The 21,139-nt window shown below is 42.3% G+C and overlaps 1 protein-coding gene and 1 pseudogene across 4 annotated transcripts in view; one reads left to right on the plus strand and one right to left on the minus strand.

Annotated features, from left to right (window-relative positions):
* The window catches only part of Otud7b (OTU deubiquitinase 7B), a 59,073-nt gene that overhangs the window by 13,170 nt on the left and 24,764 nt on the right, over positions 1–21,139 (minus strand). For 3 of the 4 annotated variants that reach the window (XM_055603767.1, XM_055603766.1, XM_055603770.1), the window contains 5 exons: positions 12,563–12,713; positions 8,003–8,191; positions 6,899–7,126; positions 4,596–4,697; positions 3,864–3,991 (listed from right to left, as the gene is read on the minus strand). In XM_055603767.1, coding sequence (XP_055459742.1) covers positions 3,864–3,991; positions 4,596–4,697; positions 6,899–7,126; positions 8,003–8,191; positions 12,563–12,647 — 732 coding nt within the window. In that variant the 5' untranslated portion in view covers positions 12,648–12,713. Of the gene's footprint in view, positions 1–3,863; positions 3,992–4,595; positions 4,698–6,898; positions 7,127–7,978; positions 8,192–12,562; positions 12,714–21,139 lie in introns of those variants that run through there. The other variant, XM_055603768.1, reaches the window with a different exon arrangement.
* Positions 15,547–20,758, plus strand: LOC129673885 (glutathione S-transferase P-like; annotated as a pseudogene).

Genomic DNA, 21,139 nt, shown 5'->3' on the forward strand with positions numbered 1-21,139 from the left:
GTTTATGCTCATCCTCAGCTACATAGTAAGCTGGAGGCCAGACAGGGCTAACTGAAACCCTCTGTTGAGGAAATTAAAAAAAAAAAAAAAAAAAAAAAAAAAAGAGGAGACAAGGCCTTAGGAAATGTGAGGATTTGAGAGATAAGCTTATTTGATCAGTATTTTTTGCTTGGATAACACTGGTCACATTGCTCGGTGCATCCTGACAGAATATATGCAATCACACTGGGCACCTGAGCAGCACCAGAACAAGTACAAAGGCAATTGGCACTACTATGAGCATATTTTTACCTTAATAAAAAGGCAAAGAAACTTGCAATTTGTAAAGTGCTATCACAGGTTTCAAGTAAAACTAAAAAGGACAATGCGAAGGTTATCTGTGAAATGCTCTGTGAAATGCAAGTGCTGTTAACTGCCAAGCAAGCTAGCTCCTCTGCTACCTGTTTTAACACACAGAGCCACTAGGTGGCAGACACTCCTAACAAGTTTTATTGATTTCAACACGAAACAAGGAGAAAGCTGAACGAAGCCGCTCAAGTTATCATCTTCTTGTCTCCTTCCTGCTCTCAAGGTAAAGGACGAGGTCATCAAAGTCCAAGCAAGACAATCATGCACGACACATTTCCAGTGTGAAATTTTCATTATGCCAACCAAAAGGAATAAACAGTTTGCTCTTTCACTGGTCACTATTTGGTGCACATATGCCCCCAGAAAGAAGGGCAGAAAACACAGAAAAGAATTGGATATTTCTGGTTCTCCTGGACAAACACTTTCACAATCTAAGCCTATCTTTAAAGTAACTTTAATAGACTTAATAAAAGCCACACTGATTTTGTTGCTGTTATTCTCACTTAATGCATGCCATGACCTGATGAGGTTTTCGTCCTGTGTGGTCAAAGCTGAGGGTCAGCTATGACCTACACTTAGCAAGAAGGCAAAGCTGATCACTGGTTTGTTTGAATTCCAAACTCTAGAGCAGCTTGGATTGCCCAGGAAGAGCAGCTTTCTACAACATCCACCCTAGCTCTGGAAGTGCCCTGTGAGTTCTATCTCTGGAGCAAAAAATGTATGATCAAGGATATGTCAATGATTTTTTTTTAAATATTTCTTTTAAAAAATATTTATTTATTACGTATACAATGTATGTATGCCTGCAGGCCAGAAGAGGGCACCAGATCTCATTATAGATGGTTGTGAGCCACCATGTGGTTGCTGGGAACTGAACTCAGGACCTCTGAAAGAGCAGCCAGTTCTCTTAACCTCTGTGCCATCTCTCCAGCCCCAAATATTTATTTTTAATTATTTGTCTCCATCAGTCATAAAAATGTGAGTGAACAGAGGCCAGAAAAGGGCACCAGATCCCCCGGAGCTGGAGTTACAAGTGGTTGTGAGCCACCTGATGTGGGTGCTGGGAACCAAACTCTCCAGGAGGAGCAAGTGTTCAGGATTGCCGAGCATCTCTCTAACCCTCAGACACACCACTCTTACATCATGCTGCTTGAAACAACTTGTAACAATGAGTTTTTTGTTTTAAAGAAACACAATGCATTGTGTGTATGTGTGTGCCCATTTGTATGTGTGAGCACACTTGTGTGTGTGGATGTGCACACGTGTGTATGGAGGCCTGAAGCTGATGTCAAGCATCTTCCTTGATTGATCTCTTTACTATGGAAACAGACTCTCCTAAAGAACTCTTGCCAAGACCAGCAAATCTAACTGCCTGCCCCCATGCCCTGGGGTTCCATCTCTTGTCTCCTGAGCACTGAGATCACCTGTGCCATTTTAATACAGGTTCCGGGAATCTGAACTTTGGTTCTCATGTTCATGTGGCAAGAGCTTTATCAGAAAACACTGTACCTCCTGAGCCCCAAAATGACATAAAACTTTATATTACATCTTTGGATATGAAATTCCAAATGACTTTAAAAAAAAAAGACTTTAGTTCTGTATTATTGCCAGTTTTAAAGGAACAATGGAAGTTGAGGATGGGGGAAGACACTGGAAAACAACAAAACCTCTGAAAAGATATTCCCATTTCTAATGCCAGAAATAACTAATCAAAGCATGGCAAACAAAACAAAACAAAACAAAACAAAAAAAAAAACAAAACCAAAGTCAGGGACAGTTAAGAGCACTTGCTGTTCTTGGAGAGGATGAGAGTTCAGTGCTCAGCACCCCACTGGGCAGTGCACAACTGCCTGCAACTCTAGTTCCAGAAGGCCTGACACCTTCTGTCATCCAAAGGCATTCTTGTACATATGTGCAAACACATATATACATAATATAACAAACCAATACCTGTCCACACATGAAAACAAGGCATATTGATATGGAAGATATGGGGGTAGAGGAGAGGTGGGAAGAGGGGGAGATAGGGGAGGAGGAAGGGAGAGGAGAGGGAGAACTGAGGAAATAGGTAAATGTATATTGTTATTATTACAGGACCTGGTCAGCTTTTATAGAGAACATCAGTAAACACATCAGGCTCTATGGGCCATAGGTCACCCTATACTCTTGTGCTTGAACAAAGAAAGCAGCTACATTCACACACGAAAGTGGCAAGGCTGCCTTTCAGTGAAACTTTTAAAATCAAAACTAAGAAAACAGTTGTAGTTTCCCCAGTTCTTGGTGCAGAGATGGAACATCAAACTCTATGCCTACTTTCTTATATAAGTGATCACAATACCTGCCAAATCCCTGAGCAGTAATGTTTAAATTCAATTTGACAAGTACCCTTTCATATTTTTAACCAAGTGAAAGCTAAGAATATGAAAAGCAAAGTTGCAGAATATAGAAGCGCTCAAGCATTTGCCTAAGAGTGACAACCATGGGTGCAGGGAGTAGGGTGGCGGCCACCAAGCCTGGAAATCGCTCCACTCCAGATCCCACAGAGCAAAAGCAAACTCATTCCTACACACTCTCTTCTGACCTCCACACGTGTGGCAGGGCATGAACACATGCACATGTGCTATGCTAAATAAACCAACAAATAAATACATGCAATTTCTTCTTAGAGAATTAAAAATAAGCTGGAAATGTCATTTATCCATATAATACCACTATCTGGGAAACTGAGGCAGAACTGTTGAACATTCAGTGCCAGCCTGGACTATGTAGCGAGTTCCACGCTGGCTTGTCTAAAGAGAAAAGGGGTGAAGAGAGAAGGGGAAAAAAGGAGAAGAAGAGGGCAGGGGAGAATTTTGATCTCCAGGAGAGAACTAATTCCCACAAGCTGTCATGACCATCTCATGCTCTCTCTCTCTCTCTCTTTCTCTCTTTCTCTCTCTCTCTCTCTCTCTCTCTCTCTCTCTCTCTCTCACTGCAGTAATGTATGCACCCCAGCCCCACAAAATGAATAAAGAACCCAGCCTTTAATAAAAACAAGCTACAAAAAATCCTATGAAGGGAGCTAGAGAGATGGCTTAAAGGTTAAAAACACTCCCTGTTCTTCCAAAGGTCCTGAGTTAAATTCCCAGCAACCACATGGTGGCTCACAACCATCTATAGTAAGATCTGGTATGCAGGCAGAATATTGTGTAAATAATAAATAAAATCTTTAAAAAAAAATCCTATGAAGTTATCTTAGCCCATTAAAAAACAAAAACAAACCAACCAACCTCCACTAAGACCTACTGCGTACCTGTAAAAGGCTTGATTTTGGAAATCACCGTTCAGGGCAGAGGCCTGACTTGCTGGTTCCAGCCCTCAATGCTGGTTGGAAGGCACTTGTCCTATGGCATTACCTGCATTCTCTGCAACCTTCAGGAGTACATAGCAAGGCTCAACCTTAGCACCTGGAGACACTTCTCTGTGGTTGGCGGTGGGGGCATTTGGAAACAAGGTGCCCACCCAAGCTCACCCACCTCTTTATTCTGCTGTGTTTGCTGCCACCTCCAGCGCCTTTTCAATGCTTCCTTCTCGACACCCTTCTCCATTAGTGCATACAAAGCTTTCCTCAGCACCAAGTCTCTATCATGGAAGCCCCACATCCCTGTAGGGAGAAAGCAAGGCATAGGACACTTTGTCTTGATTCGGCTCCACTTACTAATCCAGCCACTGTTTTGTTGAGACAGGGATCAAACTCAGGGTCTCAGAAAAGGAGGAAAATATAATATATTCCCCAAACTCCTGAAAGAAAGCCCTCATTCCTCAGCAAACCTAACAGAGAAAAATACAACAGCGAGTAAGACTGGTTTGACACCACACAGCCCTCAGCATCACAACTTATGAAATAGCTAGTGGGGACCCTTCCAAAGCTAAGGACAAACACATGCAGTTGTGAGTAGACTTAACAATTCCAAGTGTCACAAGACACTTTTATACACTGAAAGAATAAGCATAATTTTGCCACCACACACAATATAGCCACATAAAGCTTGCTTACTATGCTCATTCCTTCTAGAGCTCAGCTCATTGAGTAGAATGTAAACTAAGCCTGTGTTCTCCCATCACCAAAGACAGGGTGCTAAGGTAAAGGTCTCCCATCTCTCCAAGTCTTGCTGTGAACCACCATATCTACCTGAGAGGAAGTGTGGGAACATGAAATCCTACAATGACACTTGACTCCAGCTCTCTCTCCACAGGAAAGGACTCACCAAGAGAGGCTGCATGCAGGAGGCAGTTCCCATCTCCAGTAGTTGCTAAAGGCAGCAGCCTCTGGCAGGTGGAGTCCACACTGACCCACCAATTCAACCGCCCTGCAGACATGACAGTGGGAGAAAGGAAAGAAGCAGATTAGGAAGACTGCCCAGAATAAAAGTGCTAGTGTTTTTCTTGAGATGGGGTCTTGCTACATAGACCAGGTTGGCTTTGAATTCATGATTCTTCTGTCTCAGCCTCCCAAAAGAGATACTGTGTGCTCTATATCATTATCATCATCATCATCATCATCAGCTTGAAACATGGTCTCGGAGCTGAGGCTGACCTCTGAACTTACTATGTAGCTGAGGCTGGGCTTAAACTCCTGGTACATGTGCTTCCATAGTCTAAGTGCTGAGATTATAGGAACACAGCATGAAGCCCAGCCTCCACGACTCTTCATAGTGTCTTTCCTTACAGTTAAGAGTCTGTCAAACATGAGTAGCTAGATCAGTGGGTCTTAGTAAAGACAAATTTTGTCCCATGGGATCATCAGGCAACGTATACAGACATGTGTGCTCTCTCACAGCTGGTGGGAAGGTGTGTGCTCCCAGCATCTAGTACACACAAAGCAGCAATGCTTCTAAGCATAATGCCCACGGTGGCACCAATGTCAACAGTGCCCAGGCTAAACTATTAGCTGATTGCTCTGGCTCATTCCTTCCCTCTGGACAAGAGACCAGTAAATACAACAGCAGCAAAGCTCAGCCTAACGGAATCATCAGCAAGAGAAAAACTCTGCAGGGTTTATACCGTGTATATTTACACATGTGACAGCACTCAGCAGGTGTGTGGTATTACTTAGAGTTATATGCAAAAAGACAAAGTACAAAAGACACCCAAGTAAATTACAATCAATTGTGAATAGCAATCTCACAAATCCATTATTTACAGGAGGGAACTATTTTACAAATGACACCTGAAAAGTTTTCTTGAGCAATTACAAAGTCTACAAAAGAAAAAAAAAAAAAAAGGTTTACAATTTCCACTAGCCCAGACAACTTACTAAGAGTTACAGTTACCATTGACAGATACAGAATGGAAAAGCTCTGTTCATGCCCCTACCTCCAATCTCCAGCCTTTCTTCCATGGGAACTTAAAAAACTGTACGTTCATTTATGTTACGTGTATGAATGTTCTCTATATGTATGTCTATGTGCCACAGGAATGCCTGGTACCCTCAGAGGTCAGATGAGGAAACTGGATCTCCCGGAACTAGAGTTGTGGGCACTTGCGAGCTGCCACGTGAATATGGGAAACAAAAGCTGAGTCCTCCAGAAGCTCAATACTTCTTTTTCTTTCTTGAGACATTTCACTGTGCAGCCATGGCTGGCCTGGAGCTCTGATATGCAGACCAGGTAGACTAGACTGGCCTCAAACTCCTAAGAGATCTGTCTGCTTCTACCTCCAGAATGCTGAGATTAAATAAAGGCATACACTACCAAGCCTGGCCTTTTCAATCCCCACTGCTCTCATGAGGATTTTTTATTTTATTTTAATTTTTTTGGGTTTTCAAGACAGGGTTTCTCTGTGTAGCCTTGGCTGTCCTGGACTCACTTTGTAGACCAGGCTGGCCTCGAATTCACGGAGATCTACCTGCCTCTGCTTCTGGAGTGCTGGGATTAAAGACGTGAACAGCAGCTAAATGTTCTTAATTATATTTATTCAGTGTGTAAGTGTCTAACCGTTTGTGCATGTCACAGCACATGCATACAGTCAGCTCTTTCCTTCCACTATGTGGATCCCAAGGATCAAACTCAAGTTGTCAAGCCTTGATGGCAAATGCCTTTACCCGCTGAGCTATTTTGCTGACCCAAATTAAGTTAATGCTAATTTAAAATGGACTCAATTGAGAGGTAACTAAATCTAGGAAAAAGATTGATATGAACATATGTGACTTTTCGGGCATCATCTACAGTCTTGGTCCTCTGTGTTTACAAAACTGCTCCATGGCTTATTGTAATCAACCGTATCTGTTCATATACTGATACCAACTGTTAAGCCCTTTACATACATATCTGGTTTCCCTTCTATTAAACAAGAACTTCCCAAAGTGTCTAATTTTCATTCCTGCCCATTCCCACCATGCCTGGATAATTTTCATTCTTTATCTCAGTACACATATCTGACTAACCCCTATCTAACAGCAATCAGATCACAATTGTGCACTTAAAGAAATGGCTACTGATGAAGGCTGGCCCCTTGTGTGGCTGCTGGACAAGGCTAGAGAAGATATCATTGAGGAGGAAACACCACTGACCTGCCTGTTCCAAGGCAACCAGCATGGACTGCTCAATGAGGTCTCTCTCTATGAAGCTGCGGAAGTCTTCCTTGTACACAGTGAGATCTGGAAGCTGGAAGGCACAGATGGGCATTTCCAGGGGGTGCTCACTGCTCCCCCCACCCCCACCATTGGAGGAGACATGGGATCGGGCCAGGGAAACAATGCTGGAACTCGCGTGGGAGATGCCCCTAGACAGGCGTTTTTCTGCAATGAGAAATGGAGTCACCTTAGAATATATGTAACTCACTCTGAGAACTCTCCACAGATGTAGGCTAGTTAACTGCTTGACAGTTTCCACTCAAGGAAAAATTGAATGGAACCAGCTACTTCTGAACTTCATGATATTTTTTTTCTTAAGCCAAATGGTGAAATACAAAATGGTATTTTTGCAGACACTTAACAGTACTTATCCATCTTTCTATCCATGTCTGGGGTTTTCCTAACTTTCCTTTTCCTGTGACTTTATTTGGGACTCCCACTTTTCAAGATAAATGTAAGTGCCATTCACTTAGCAACTTGGTCATTTTTTTTTTTTAGCAGGAGAAAGAATAAGTAAGAGACATGGGCTTTCATTAGGCTGGATGTAGCCAAATAATCACTCTGGTAATCCTTAGGGTTTAGAGGATGTAGAAAGGATCTCCATTATAGAAAAGAAAATGATAAGAGTGTCATAACAACATCTATACTATTTACTATAACTTTTATTGATATTCATATTTATCAGAAATTTAGACAGTCAAATTTTAATATGCTAGAGAGCAAAACACTAATGCAAACTGTGGCCCTCCCGTCACTTCATTTAAGCACATGGTGCCTGCAATGCGCAGCCCACATAACACTGGAGCACAGCTTCAAGTACTTGAGTGATTATCATAGGGAACAGGAGCTCTAATGCTAGACAGCTGTCTTTGGCCAGTATTGGCCAGAGAAGATTTAAAGCAAGCAAGAGCTGCCTCAGGTGATTATATAGACAGCTACAAAGTAGCAGCTGGGCTTGGCTGGGAGTGAGAAATGAAAGAATCCCTAAAGGAGCATAGACTCACTCCACACACAAACCTCAGTCCTCAGTTGAAGCAATACCTTGAATGATGTCATCCTGTCTCTGCAGGACCGGTCGAGAGGGGCGAGTGAGCTCTCTATCCAAACACCCTTTTTCAGGGGTCTTAGGGCAACTATTCACTCCACTAAAGGGTGGGGACAGGTTCCCAGCATGGACTTGGCGTAGCTGTTCAAAATCACTTAGGGCAGCAGTCACATCCCAGTTCTTTCCTAACAGGAGAAAAAAACCAAACAAACAAAAAACAAAACAAAACAAAATTATAGACCTAGAGTGTTAAGAAACTGGGGAAGACATAGGAAGACCATTCTAACCATCCTGGCACAACTAAGCAAGCCAGGTATGGCAGCACAAGCTTATGCTAGAACTCAGGAGGCTGAGGCAGGAGGATCAGAGTTTGAAGTCAGTCTGGGCTATCTGAGTAAGAACATACTAATGCACACTACAATTTTTTTTTAACTCTCTTTTACTACGACTTTAATTTTCTTCAATCTGAAATACCAATTTTCTTTATTGTCTATTTCCTATGTAAGTGACATAATGGCAGAAACATAATGTCTCTAAACTTCAGAGATCTAGTCACATAAAATGAACTCCTTTTACAGACAAAGGAAACATACTAGGACTTGTTCAAAGTCACAGCTGGTTTGCAACAGGGTCAGTAGACTCCAGGATGTCTTGAGTCACCTAAAAGTATATACAAAGAGCCAGCCTCCAATGAAGATCTGCCACCTACTACAGAGACAAAAGGACCTGCACCGCTCCCACTTTTAAAACAGTTCTCAATTCGAAACGACTCTATGTGATGGGTTTGCATGGAGTTTTTTTCTGTCATTCTCTTTTAAAAAAAAAAAAAGATTTTATTTAATTGCTTATTTATTATTGTTTATTTATTTACACAGTGTTCTGCCTGCATGTATGCTGTACTCCAGAAGAGAGCACCAGATCTCACTATAGATGGTTATAAGCTACCATGTGGTTGCCGGGAATTGAACTGGGGACCTCCGGAAGAGCAGCCAGTGCTCTTAACCTCTGAGCCATCTCTCCAGCCCTATTTAAATTACTTAATACATGTTGATTAACTGTTTGCATTTCTGTTACTCTAGCTTGCTACAGCCTTGGTTTAATGTATCACCTAGTACCTAAACACCTCCAATCTACAAAGAATCCCATGAGATTCATTTTTCTAAAGCACAATTCTTATCATTTAGTTCTGTGTTCAAAATCTTTAAGTAATGGCTTATCACTACTACAGAAGACTCATTAGCCTAATATTTAAGGCTTTCTATGGTCTCTTCTATTTTCTACCTTTTTCTCTGTACTGCAACTTACTTATTTGTGAAAACCATAGATAATAATACTAGTATGCTGTGTCTGTTTCCTCCAGGCTGGTTGGGATCATTGCCATCTGACGCCCTCCTCTGGCCACCCTGGGAACTAGACACGTACACAGTATATACATACATATATTCATGTTAGGTTAATGAAGTTCAAGTCCCTCCGCTGCCCAAGGATATATAAGCATTTAACAACTGCTAAGAAGACAGACTTTTTGGTGGTATACTGCCCCTAGTTATCCATATGCTTGGCATGCTACAAGCTCCTCCAGTAACCTCAACAAGCTCTGGCTGAGCAGGCTAGACCTGGATGAGGTGGCTTCTACAATCTGCTCCCTCTATCAGAGATGGATAGAGATAGACCTTCCCAGGAAAAGTTGTGCAATGCTGTGCCTGCACCACAGTGCTGTTCTGAAGGTGAAATGAGTTGAAAGCACATAAAACAGTGCTTTGTGTGCAGCATCTATGTGCATCGACTACTGCTATTGTGGTCTTTGTCTAACCCTCCAGGTACGCCATACTAACTACTCATGCTTGCTGCCTCAACTCTAACACTGTCCAACCCTCTTCACTCTCTGTTCTAGCCTCCACTGGCCTCCTTGCTGTTCCTAGACCACGTCAAGATTCTCCATCTGGGCCTCTCCACTGACGGTTCTTACTGCATAGAAGATTATTTTCTCCAGCATATCTACATAGATGAATTTTTGTAAACTTCAGGTATCTGCTGAAATATCATGTTCTTACTAAGTCCTACTCTGACTGCCTGGTTTAAAATCACATGTACCTCCTCACTCTGGTAATCATTTCTCATAACACTCCATCTCTAGAAGATAATTTATGTATACAATAGACATATTTATAATTCACAGAGCTACCATACTTCTTGTTCACTGACTTCTTTTCTTCTACAGCATTAGGGAAGAGCTTTTGTTTAGTGCAAGCATCCAGAACAAAACTTAGCATCTAGCAGAAACTCAGTAAACATCTGCTGAAAAAAAAATGGAGACTATTTCCCCTAAATCAATTCATTTATTAATAAACAGCCTGTCTTGAGAAATGGATATGGATTTCCAACTGTAAAGAAAGCTCCTTAAAGTTATCAGGCCCTCTCAACACTAAGCATGTCCAACATGGAATGTTAATCATCTTCTCTCCAAAACACGTTTCCTCTCTTCCTCATGTGACCCCTAAATCAGTAATAGCATCACAATCTCTCCAGGTCCCAAGCCTTCAGCTTTGGCTCCTCACTGCTGCTCAGACCCTACCCTTGTTTCTCCCTCACTAACCAGTTACTCATAAGGTTGTTTAAGTATCTCTCTAATCCATTCCTTCTTGTCTGTTTTACATGCCTCTGCCATAACTCAAGTCTTCACAATGCTTACCTGGTCTTTGTTCTTCTAAGAGGGAGATTATCTGGCATCACTTTCTTTCTTTCTTTTTTTTTTTTTTAATTCAAGATTTTTAGAATTTTTACACACACATATGTGTGTGTGTGTGTGTGTGTGTGTGTGTGTGTGTGTGTGTGTGTATGAACTTTGTCTGCATGTATATCTGCACACCAGAAGATGGCATCAGACAGTTGTGAGCTGCCTTGTGGGGTGCTGGGGAATTGAAGTCAGGACCTTGGGAAGAGCACTGAGCCATCTCTCCAGCCCCTGATAAGACTTTCTTATGAGACTCTGTTCTTAATCTCTCTTCTCTCTAATTTATTCTTTGTGCTACAACTGAAGTTATTTTTTTCTTATTGTTTTGTTTTGTTTTTGCGACAGGGTTTCACTGTGTAGACCAGGCTGGTCTTGAACTTACAAAGATCTACCTGCCCCTGCCTCCTGAGTGCTGGGATTATGTGACACCATGCCTCGGAAAAAGTTAACTTTTAAAGAAAAATAACATTATAAAGAGAGAGACAGCACAAAGAGTTCTTTGGTTCCCTTTCTAACTTGTGCTTTCTGAAAAAATGTATTTAATTTGTGTGGATGTTTTACCTGCATGTATGTATGTACCCCACATGACTGCCTGGTATCCAAGGACGCCAACTGGAATTGCAGATAGTTGTGAGCCACTATGCATGTACTGGGAACTGAACTCAGGTTCTCTGTAAGGGCAGCAAATGCTCTTACTGCTGACCCATCTCTCCAGCCACTAATTAACATCTAAATCCATAAACAACTTCCCTCCCTCTCACCAACTATGGTCTAAGTTACCATTTTCTCTCACCTGAACTACGGCAATACACTAACCTGGTTTTACAAATGGCCACCTTCCATTATAATCCTATTGGAATAGATTAAACACTGAAACTCTGAAAACTATTTTTACATTATTAAAAACTTCACTTCAAGTGAATGCAAGGTATAAGTTCCTTACCATGGCCAACAAAAGCCCCCATGTTCTGCTTCTGGTCCACCTAACCAGCTGCCCATCACGCTACTCCTCTTCCCACTCACTCATTATCGGTTTTTCCATGAAATCAATCTCTGTCCTCTCGGGATCATCTTGTAAACTATTTCTCCTGGGTATTCCTTTCTGAAGACTTCCTGTACCTAAGAACTAAACTGGATTTACCTCTCACTCTCACAGCATTCTCAGCTTTTTTTTTTATTTTAATAACATTGAGTGTCTATAAGATATAAGAAGTAATTTGTAAAATCATCATTAAGAGCCATACCCTAAAAACCAGTCAAGGCTCAAATCCTATGTAACTTTACTGCCAGTTAAAACACAGCAGTTGAGAGAATGAGACATCTTAAGTTCCTTGCATATACTGGGCATAATGCACATACACTGAAACACATTATTAGAGGATGATTTTATTTTTGTTTCTTAATTTTCAGTGTGTTACTGGGCACATGTGTGGTATATGTGTGTGGTGTGTGCATACAAGTACATACAGAGGCTAAAGCCCGTGTGTGGTATGTATGTATTGTGTGTGTATACAGTGTGCATAAAGGCTAGAGGTCAAGATCAGGTGGTTTTCCTTATGATTATGGTTTTAGTGGGCTAATCTAACTTTCCTTGAAATACCTGAACATAAACTCATGGTGAAGAAAGCCATCCAATGCATACAAGGTGAAGGGGGAATTTTGTATTTTAAAGCTATGGTGGATCACACAAAGTAGATCATTAAAAGCAACTTAAATGGAGAGGCTATAGTACACAGATAATTTTCTGATCACCTTAAGTGTTCCAAACCACCCTAATAATAAATACAAACTTTTGCTTTGTCTTTTCTCATTCCCTCCTCACCTTCCAGAAGATCTCGAGCCAGCCCTGGCTCTGCACCTGTGGAACGAACAAAATCCGACAGGACAGCATCCATGTCCAGGGTCATGGGATCATCAGGTGCTCTCCGGCAGCAGAATGTGAGCAGAACATTGATCACAATCCAGGCCCTGACCTGAAAAGGAGATAGGTGCACAAGGCTCCAGTAACTAGAACAGCATCACCATGGACCAATTTCAACAGTTTCTTAACCAAATGGTAAACCATTTTGGTTCTTTATTCTAACAATATGAACGTATTTCATTTCCTTGCTAACAATACCTTAGTGCCTACAATAACCACAAAGCACTCTGAACAAAGCTTTTCTTCTTCCTTCTTCTCCTTCTTTCTTCTTCTTCTTCCTCCTCTTCTTCCTCTTCTTCTTTTGGAGGAGGGAGGCCCTCGGGAGTAAGCTTAGGGCTTGCACGCACTAGGCCAGTGCTCACTCCTCACTTAGTCGTTTGCTTCTGCAGTCTAAAGGAAGGAGGCAGCAGATCGCTGCCCTAAAAGCCCTCCAGCCTGCAATGTTCCCTAGTATGGCACCACACTCATTTCCTTCCTGAAACATATTTATTATTAAGGATTTTTGGTTTTACAGACAATGCCTCATTATGTAGCTCAGGATAACCTCAAGCTTGTAGCAATCCTCCCATCTCAGACTTTTTTGTTTTGTTTTTGTTTGTTTTATTTTTTGAGACAAGGTTTCTCTGTGTAGCTTTGGCTGTCCTGGACTCACTTTGTAGACCAGGCTGGCCTCGAAATCAGAGATCTGCCAGCCTCTGTCTCCCTTAGAGCTGAGATTCTTGAATGCTGATATTAAAAGCGTGTGCCACCATACCCAGGCTTTTTTCTGAAGTTATTTTAATCACTATTTAGCCTTTGATTTTCATGTCAAGTTTCTGGAAGCAGGAAGGCGTGTGTCTTCTTTACTAATATATCACCAGAATGAATCATTTGACACATTGTAAAACGCAAGGGTTTTTCTATGTCTGCCCTAGCTCTAAATAGACATGGAGACCTCTATATTTATTGAAAGCTTTCGGTACTATAGCTGGGCAGATACTCAGCTATTCTACCTGATAATTCTGGCCTGGCCTACTTCCCAGCCACATGCCCTGTTACCTGCCATCTTAGTCTCACCCTGGCTGTTCCTTCATCCCTGTTCCGATGGTGACTCTGCCCCTCTCTATGGTCCCCTCACTAGGATCAGACATCCCACCTTAACTCTCCAGCCCAGCTATTGCTTCATAAAAATGGCAATGGCAGAGTCCAGCTTATAATCAGATCTCTGCCGGACATAGTGCACAGACATCATTCCATGGCACACTGGCCCTTAGCAGATAGTTATTAAACAAATGAATACTATACAGCAGATGATTTCAGGGCTAATAGTCTCATGCTAGTTGAGAAAACAGGAAGAGTGAACTGAATGCTGCAACTACTCAAAATAAGATAACAAGCTATCCTGCACTCTGAGTGGAGTGCCCAGAGGCTCATAACAAAAGTCACTAACTTCAGGAACTCAAGAAACAGAATAAAAAAAAAAGTTTTTCTCCTCCCAGGATAAACTAGTGGCAGGTAAAGTTTACCTGAGAAGAGATCCCTTCTTTCAGACTTGACATTAGGGGAAACTATGTCCCTGACCTGGCGGCCTGGCACCAAGCCAACATTCCTCTGAGGTTAACAGTTCCAGCTGAGAAAGCAAAGATAGGGTGGAGAACAACCTCTGAGCAAATCTACCAGCCTTATAGTGTTCTGGGGGGGGGGGGGGGGGGCGGCATTCATAAAGTGCCCAGAGACCCAACTGCCCTGTTACACCCGCTAATCTCATCTTTTTGGAAAAGCCAAAACCAGAATTGTTGAAAATAGATGAGTCTGACAAAACATTCCTCCTAAAACCTAAAGCCTAAGAATGATTCCCAGGCATTGTTTCCTTCTCTTCTACCCCTGGATACAACTTGTTTAATGGAATGATATGATCTCAATTTTCTACATTCCTTGGAGGTAGTAAGGCAAATAGCAAATATTTGTGGGTTATGAAGATTCTAAGTCTCCAACCTGATAACTGGATTGTTTTGTTGGTGATAGTTCTCTGGATTTTGTTTTTTTAAAAAGAGCAATCATTGTTCCTAATAACACGAGATCAATGGGTACAGGGCATGATTTATTCATATCCCTAGCCCAGCATTTAGCAAGGTATCTATAATATAGTAGGCAGCCAATAAAGACCTGGTGAATAAATTCATTATAAACAAAAGTCTAATTCTCATCTGTTTTAACATCTTAAACACCAAATCAGCATTCCCCTGACATCGTGAACAGTCCCTGATGTTAGCCTCATAAGAACCCAGAATGACATGAAGAACTTCTGACCAAGCATTCCATAAAGTGACACGGCCCCCTTGCAGTTTGTGCTAAAGAATTAATCTTTACCGGGCATGGTGGTGCATGCCTATAATCCCAGTACTCTGAGAGGGAGAGGCAAGCAAGTAGAGTGAGTATTCCAGCCTGATCTACTAAGTGAGTCCCGGATAATCAGAACTACACACAGAAAAACCCTGTCTCAAAAAAAAAAGAATTAATCTTCAAGGCAAGCAAGTGGTACACGTCTGTACTAAAAAGCAGAGGCAGGAGGGGTGAGAAAGACTGTCTCAAAGTAAAAATAATAACAAGTAAATAAATGCTTTCAGAACTAATGGGTAAATTAGAGGCTTTCATCTGTGATGCAGGTGAGAATTCAAGCTCATTGTGCTCACCACTTTGGTCACAGAGCATAGGCAATGCCCAAATAACAAACACATAAATAGCCCAAAATTAAAAGCCTAACTCCAAAATAAACTTCAACCTTTGCTCCTAAGAAATAAAACAAGGCTTGCGTCCACACCCAAGATGGCACCCTCGTCTACTCAGCAATGGCTCTACCTCGCAGCTGTGCCACTGTATGCCACTGTCTACAGTTGAACTTCCCAGTTCAAGCTGCTGAGGCCATGCGCATGCTGCTGGCTGGCCAGGGCCGGAGCTGAAAGGAGGTGGTGGTTACCAAAGATACCTGGATGCAAGGCTTGCTCAAGCCTACCCTTTCTGTGTGGGCCGCTCCCCAAGTTTGAGGACATAGACCTCACCCTGTACAATCTAATGCCATCTTGAGGTGCTTTAGGATTTATGGGAAGGACAAGAGGGAGGCTGTCCTAGTGGAGATGGTGAATGAGGGGGTGGAGGACCTTTGCTGCAAATATGCCACCTTCATCTACACCAAAAATGAGGATGGTAAGGATGACTGTGTGAAGTCCCTGCCTGGGCACCTGAAGCCTTATGAGACCCTGCTGTCCCAGAACCAGGGAGGCAAAGTCTTCATTGTGGTTGACCAGATCTCCTTTGCTGATTACAACTTGCTGGACCTGCTGCTAATCCACCAGGTCCTGGCCCCTGGCTGCCTGGACAACTTCCCCCAGCCCTCTGCCTATGTGGCACATCTCAGTGCCCAGCCCAAGATCCAGGCCTTTCTGTCCTTCCCCCAACCTTGCTGCCTTCAATGGCCACAGCAAACAGCAAACAGTAGTGGACAGACAGAGAGGGGCTGCTTCCCCCCCTTTTTCAGAACATTAAAATTTATAAGACAGGAAAAATAAATAAAAATAAAACAAGGTCAAGGTTCAATCAGTGTGGTGGTTCAAGACTTTAATTCTAGAATTCCAGAAGCAGAGGCAGGTAGTTCTCTGTGAGTTTGAAGACAGCTTGATCTATATAGTGAGTTCTAGGACAGCTAGAGCTATGAGACCCTGTCTCAAACAAACAATAAACAAACAAAACACAGTAAGGCACTTTAACAGCTTTCTGAAAGAATGTGGTAAAGATGCAAAAGCACAGAAACAGCACTCTGTAGAAAGCAGGGGACATGACTAAGCCACAGGCATGTAGACAATTTCTAGTCAGATACAGAAGGAAACAAATGAAAACCATTGGTGTTATGGCATCTGGGATCTTACATAGTAACAGAAGGTAGGTCATTCAATTCCAAACATCTAAAATAAACAAATAACTCATATCTGGAAAGACTGGCTCTTCAGCAAAAATGTGAAACACTAAAGCAAACTTCTTGGCATCACATTCTTGTATTGGATTCTCCAGGTACACGGTGTGGACTGTGCCCTTCGCCCAACAGGTAAGGACAACAGCTCTTGTTACATCACCACAACACTTGCCTGACGCTTCTCAAATTCCAAATGAAGATATTGAAGCCAGGGACGAAGACTCTGTAGCTCGGTCTCAGCACACAGGAAGGAAAAGTCCAAACAAAAAACAAAACACTAACCTTCAACTTTTCAAATCAAAGAGAAGCAGCATTCAAATATTTGTTGACTGCAGTTTATAGATAGAGTCAAACATTTTACTAGGATAAGGGCTGTTAGCACATAGCCGACCCAGTGCCTGCCTCCACAAAAGAACGCTGCTGTTCCAGCTCACGAACATCACCCAGTTTCCACATGAACACAGGCTCACAGGGAGCTCATTACTTTCAGATCCAACTGTTATAAATTGTTTCTTTTTTTTTCCAAATAAAGGCCAAGCCTATCCCAGACTCCTCCCCCTAATAATGTTTACATAATGGTTCTTATTATGTTCTACAGAGCAACAAAACTGACTCCTGAGAATGATAGACTTTCAATGGAAAATATTAAATCATTACTTTACAGAAATATTTGTTGCAGTCCAACACCACGATGTTATCACGAGCCAGTCAGTGGCATTTATTTTATAAACTTTTTCCTGTATTTACTTGTACCTGTATTCATTTATAAATGTTGGTGCTGACCATAACTATAAACTCAACATGCTGCAGAAACAAGAGTATCTTGATCAAAATTCAATTCTGCCTCTTGTCCCTCCTTCCACGCCCTTGGTCTCCCGAAGTGGAAACAGAAATTAGGAACTAAAAGGCACAAGTTAACACTCCTTCAGTCTTTAAGAGACAATTTAACCAGCATACAAAAGACGCTTCCCACCAAGTGCCACATCATGCCTTACTTGCTTAACAACTAAAACAAAAAGCCAGTGAACAGCTGTCTAAACCTACAAGATCTGAACCCTTCTGGCCCTTTCAGAACCCTTTAGACCATCTAGAAGGTCTAACCCTGAGTCTTTCTGCTAGAGCCCACTGGACCCCAAGGGACTAAGACATTTGTGGATCCCTGCCACTTTATTTCATTACTGCCAGAAAGGGAGCACCAGTCGGTTACAGGCTTGTGTTTTTCTCACTTCAAGCCCTACCATTTTCTTAAGAAATTTCAGTGCTCATCTATAATCCATCTGCCTTAGTTTCATAATGTCTAAAATCTTTCATCTGTATTGCAACAATTCGGATGTGGACCCTGCCATTTCCTAAGACCATTTCCCCTGGCAGTCTTAAAATCCAGTATCTCACTGTACAATTCTATCTTTATTCTTTTTTTTTTTTTCTTTTCTTAAGATAATGCCCCGGAACAGCCATCTGTACCCCACGCTGGCCTCCCCCTACCCAAAGGCAGGAAGAGCACTGCCTTCCTCCCTTTGCCTCCTGGTGCTGGGATTGCATGTGCAACCAGCATACCCAGCTTCCAGCTCTTCTCCATTCTAAACCTACTTCCTGTCTCACTGAGACATCTACTCCCTCAGCCACACTATGCATGGGATAAAAAAGAGCCCATGAACTACCAACTGAACACTGAGCGCTATGCTCAAGATTAAACATGAACAGTAAACCAGACACAATTCATGCCTATAAAATGTCCACGGTGAAACGGAAAAAATTATAAAATCTCACAGTAATAAATAGTGGAGTCAGGAATGTCATCCCCTGTAAGGAGGGAGAAAAGGCTCTAGGGAAGTGTCTAACCCAGAACTACACAGTGAGCAACTGGAGTGCAAACTGGGATGGAAGAATGCTCCAAGCCAATAAAGCACGCATCAAAGTTCTCAACAAGGTGCAAGCAGCAGAGAGCACAGACAGGACCCGGGAGACCCTAGTGCAGTTTTATCCTAAAAGGAATGACAAACACTGGCGGGTTGTGAGCAGGAGTGGAAAATAATCAGGAAGGAATTACTAAAATACAAGAATGAAAAGGTCTTAAAGACTTTTTGCTATTGTTGTTACAATCATATTGATTATGGAGGGAAGAATGTGAAGGAGCACTGTTGACTTAAAAGAATTATTGCTAAACAAATGATGAACTGGATTAGGATGACAGCACAGAATAAGAAAACACAACAGATCCCTAGAGTCCCTTCTTGCAGAACTCAAAGTGAAATCAATGACGGACACTTAAATTATTTACCTCACTGCAAAAAGCCTAGTTTATTTTTTTAAAGATTTACTTTTTTATTTTATGCATATGAGTGTTTTGTCTCCTTGTATGTACGTGTACTATAGGCATGTCTGGTGTTCACAGAGGCCAGAAAAGGACATTGGATCCCTGGAAACTGAAATTATAGATTGTGGGTGCTGGGACAGGTCTTCTGCAAGAACAAGAGCTCCTAACCACTATGCCATCTCTCCTACTCAAAACCTAGTTTCTTTATCCTTCTTGGATGGCTCCTCCACTCAATTTCCCTAGCACCAGATGGTTGCTGAGCAAAATGAGATCAAATGACTCGGTAGATGAACACACTGACAAACACAGTGCACTTAGTTTCCCTTTTCCTCAAAACAGCACCGTCTCTCCTCGCCTCTGTTACACCAAGCACTTGTCTCAGGGTCGCCTCACATCTTCACCTCCCCCTGCGCCTCCCAGCCAAGAAGCCCTCTCACTTACTCTCAGAGAAGGATCTTATTCTCACTGCACAAAAACAAACAGACCTACAAAGCAAAGGGGCCTCCTGGAGGTTTTGTCCCCTGCCCTTCTTACACATTTGTGGTGGTTTGAATGAGAATGACCCCCAGCAGGCTCATATCTTTGAATGCTCAATCAACAGTGAGAGGTACCATTTGAAAGGATTAGAAGATTAGGAGGTTTGGTCCTACTGGAGGAAGTGTGTCACTGACAGTGGGTTCTGAGGTTTCAAAGGCCCAGGCCAAGTCCAGAGTGTCTGTCTGTCTGTGTCTTGTCTGTCTCTGCCTAGGGAGCAGTATGAAGCTCTTCAGCTACTGCTCTAGCACCTGACTGCATGCACCATGCTCCCCACTATGGTGATAACAGATTGATCCTCTGACCCTGTAAGCCAGCCCCAATTAAATGCTTTCTTTTATAAGGGTTGCCTTGGCTGTGGTGTCCCTGTAGACAGCAACAGAACAGTGAATAAGATGTTACTATCCTCTTCCTGCAAAACTCCTAAATACACTAATCCCCTGATGGTCCTTTCATAATTCATGCTTAGTTCTCATCCTATTCAAATTACATGAGGGCACCAGCATCACAGCCAGCACTCACAGGTACCATCACAATCCTCATGGCTGTTCTCCTTGTAGCCTCCTAGGGCACCTTGTGGACTCTCCATGTGTTCCTGCACCAAGGCAAAGCACACAGTTTTGGCCATAAGCCCTCCATTTCTTACTCTGTAGCATCTCCTTGAGTAACTTCACTCATGTTCCTGGCCACCCAACTGCTGATGACTTTAAAGGCATTCGAAGTCTCAAATTCTTTCTGTCTCACCCAAGAAGTTCCAGACATTTCAACTAGGCATATTCAAAACAAAACAAAAACAAAAACCCTTCTCTCATCATCTCTATCCTCCACCCAACTATCAGTATTTTCTAGTCTGGCAAAGGGAGCATCACCCCACACACTGGAACCACAGCCAGGAAGGCACACTGTACTCTCCTCTTCTGCCTTACACTTATTACCTTACACAGTTTTCCAATTTTTACCTTTAAAGTCTCTCAAATCCATCCAACACCTTTAACAAGCTCTTATTGTATCCCCTGTGATAACTGTGACCCAGAAAAGGACTTCCTTTTTCTTTTCGAAAACAATGATCAATTTCTATAAGCACCTACTATAAGAATTATTTAACAAATATGACCATATCATATCCCAATGCTCAAAATTCCCCAATGGCTCCAATGAGCAAAGTTTAACATCTAAATTCTGTATATCACACAGTCTCTCCCGAGAGCCTGGCTGTGCCTCCCATCATTTCCGTCAAGTGCGCTGTCTGCTTCAGAGCTCAGTCACTCTGCAGACTGTGGCCCTGCCTGAGGACTGCTAGCCCAACAGGTGAGCAGTTCCTCTTCTCAGAGACCCACCTGAGCACCATCTCATTTGCAAAGGGTTCTCTGCAGTCCACCTTCTCCTTGGTGTTCTAACAGAACTTTGCCCTCCACATCTGTCACCGTTTTATCATAGTGCACAGATTTTGTTTGTTTACATGTCTGTGTCCCCACGAAACAGAAGCAATATGAGGGCAAAAACCTATCTTATTTCTCCTGTGTCCCACTCGTTACCAGGTACTCAATTTTCACTGCAATAAACTGAAATATATTTTCATATTTGTATAGTACCCAACTACAGACATACAGACTGATATACAACACACACACACAACACACACACACACACACACACACACACACACACACACACACACACA

The sequence above is a fragment of the Psammomys obesus genome, unplaced genomic scaffold, assembly GCF_907164565.1.
Source record: "Psammomys obesus unplaced genomic scaffold, mPsaObe1.curated_primary_1811, whole genome shotgun sequence".
Taxonomy (NCBI): domain Eukaryota; kingdom Metazoa; phylum Chordata; class Mammalia; order Rodentia; family Muridae; genus Psammomys; species Psammomys obesus.